Raw genomic sequence first — 744 nt, forward strand, 5'->3', positions numbered from 1 at the left:
TTTTCAATTAAGAATGTACTTACGACAAATTTCTATTGGATTTTGACAACATATTGTTGGGTCTTGCCGTAAATAGCAACCATCTTTTATTTTTTTTTTGGGACATTGAAAGTTTATACAGTCAAACGCAGCACTATATGGAAAAATTGTAGTTTAATAAATAAATTTTAATGATTTGTACATTTTTAATAAATTAGAGAGAGCTGTAATTGATTAAACATTTGATATTTTTACGTGAGATTAAATACATTTTTTTATAAACTTTGCATTGTAAAATGATTGTTTACAGAAAAATTTAGATACTCTACAAAGTAAATAAGTGACGTGTAACTGTTCGATAATCAGAAGTCCATCAAGTAGTTATTACAAATAAAAACAAATCGCTTCAAATATGAAATGCATAATATGATAATATGTAATTTAAATTAAATAAACATCATCTCATCTGAAATATAAAATGGATAGCAATATTTTTTCGAAAAAATATTAATAAGTAATTGAGATTATAAAGAAAATACTCAGCTATTTTTATAAAAATATATAAAATTGCATATTGCAGAATGTAAATGTTCTTTAAATATAAAATTTAGCTTTTTTATGGTATATATGACAAATAAGTTTAAATCGTGATGTATGTATGTGCACGTGTGTATTGTTATTATTTTCTTTAGCTATTTTATTTTTATATAATTTATTCGTAAAATAGACTAATCTTGCTTGATAGATTATATATATATATATATA

General features: G+C 22.0%; 2 protein-coding genes across 2 annotated transcripts in view; both read right to left on the bottom strand.

The window, feature by feature from the left end:
* The window catches only part of LOC108754560, a 102,900-nt gene that overhangs the window by 70,318 nt on the left and 31,838 nt on the right, over window positions 1-744 (bottom strand). The gene's annotated exons all lie outside the window — the stretch shown is intronic.
* LOC108754562 overlaps window positions 1-744 on the bottom strand; it is a 3,380-nt gene that overhangs the window by 1,934 nt on the left and 702 nt on the right. Inside the window, exon 3 of the mRNA XM_018496978.1 lies at window positions 24-133. Coding sequence (XP_018352480.1) covers window positions 24-133 — 110 coding nt within the window. The remainder of the gene's footprint in view (window positions 1-23; window positions 134-744) is intronic.

The sequence above is a fragment of the Trachymyrmex septentrionalis genome, unplaced genomic scaffold (assembly GCF_001594115.1).
Source record: "Trachymyrmex septentrionalis isolate Tsep2-gDNA-1 unplaced genomic scaffold, Tsep1.0 scaffold8, whole genome shotgun sequence".
NCBI classification, from domain to species: Eukaryota; Metazoa; Arthropoda; class Insecta; order Hymenoptera; family Formicidae; genus Trachymyrmex; species Trachymyrmex septentrionalis.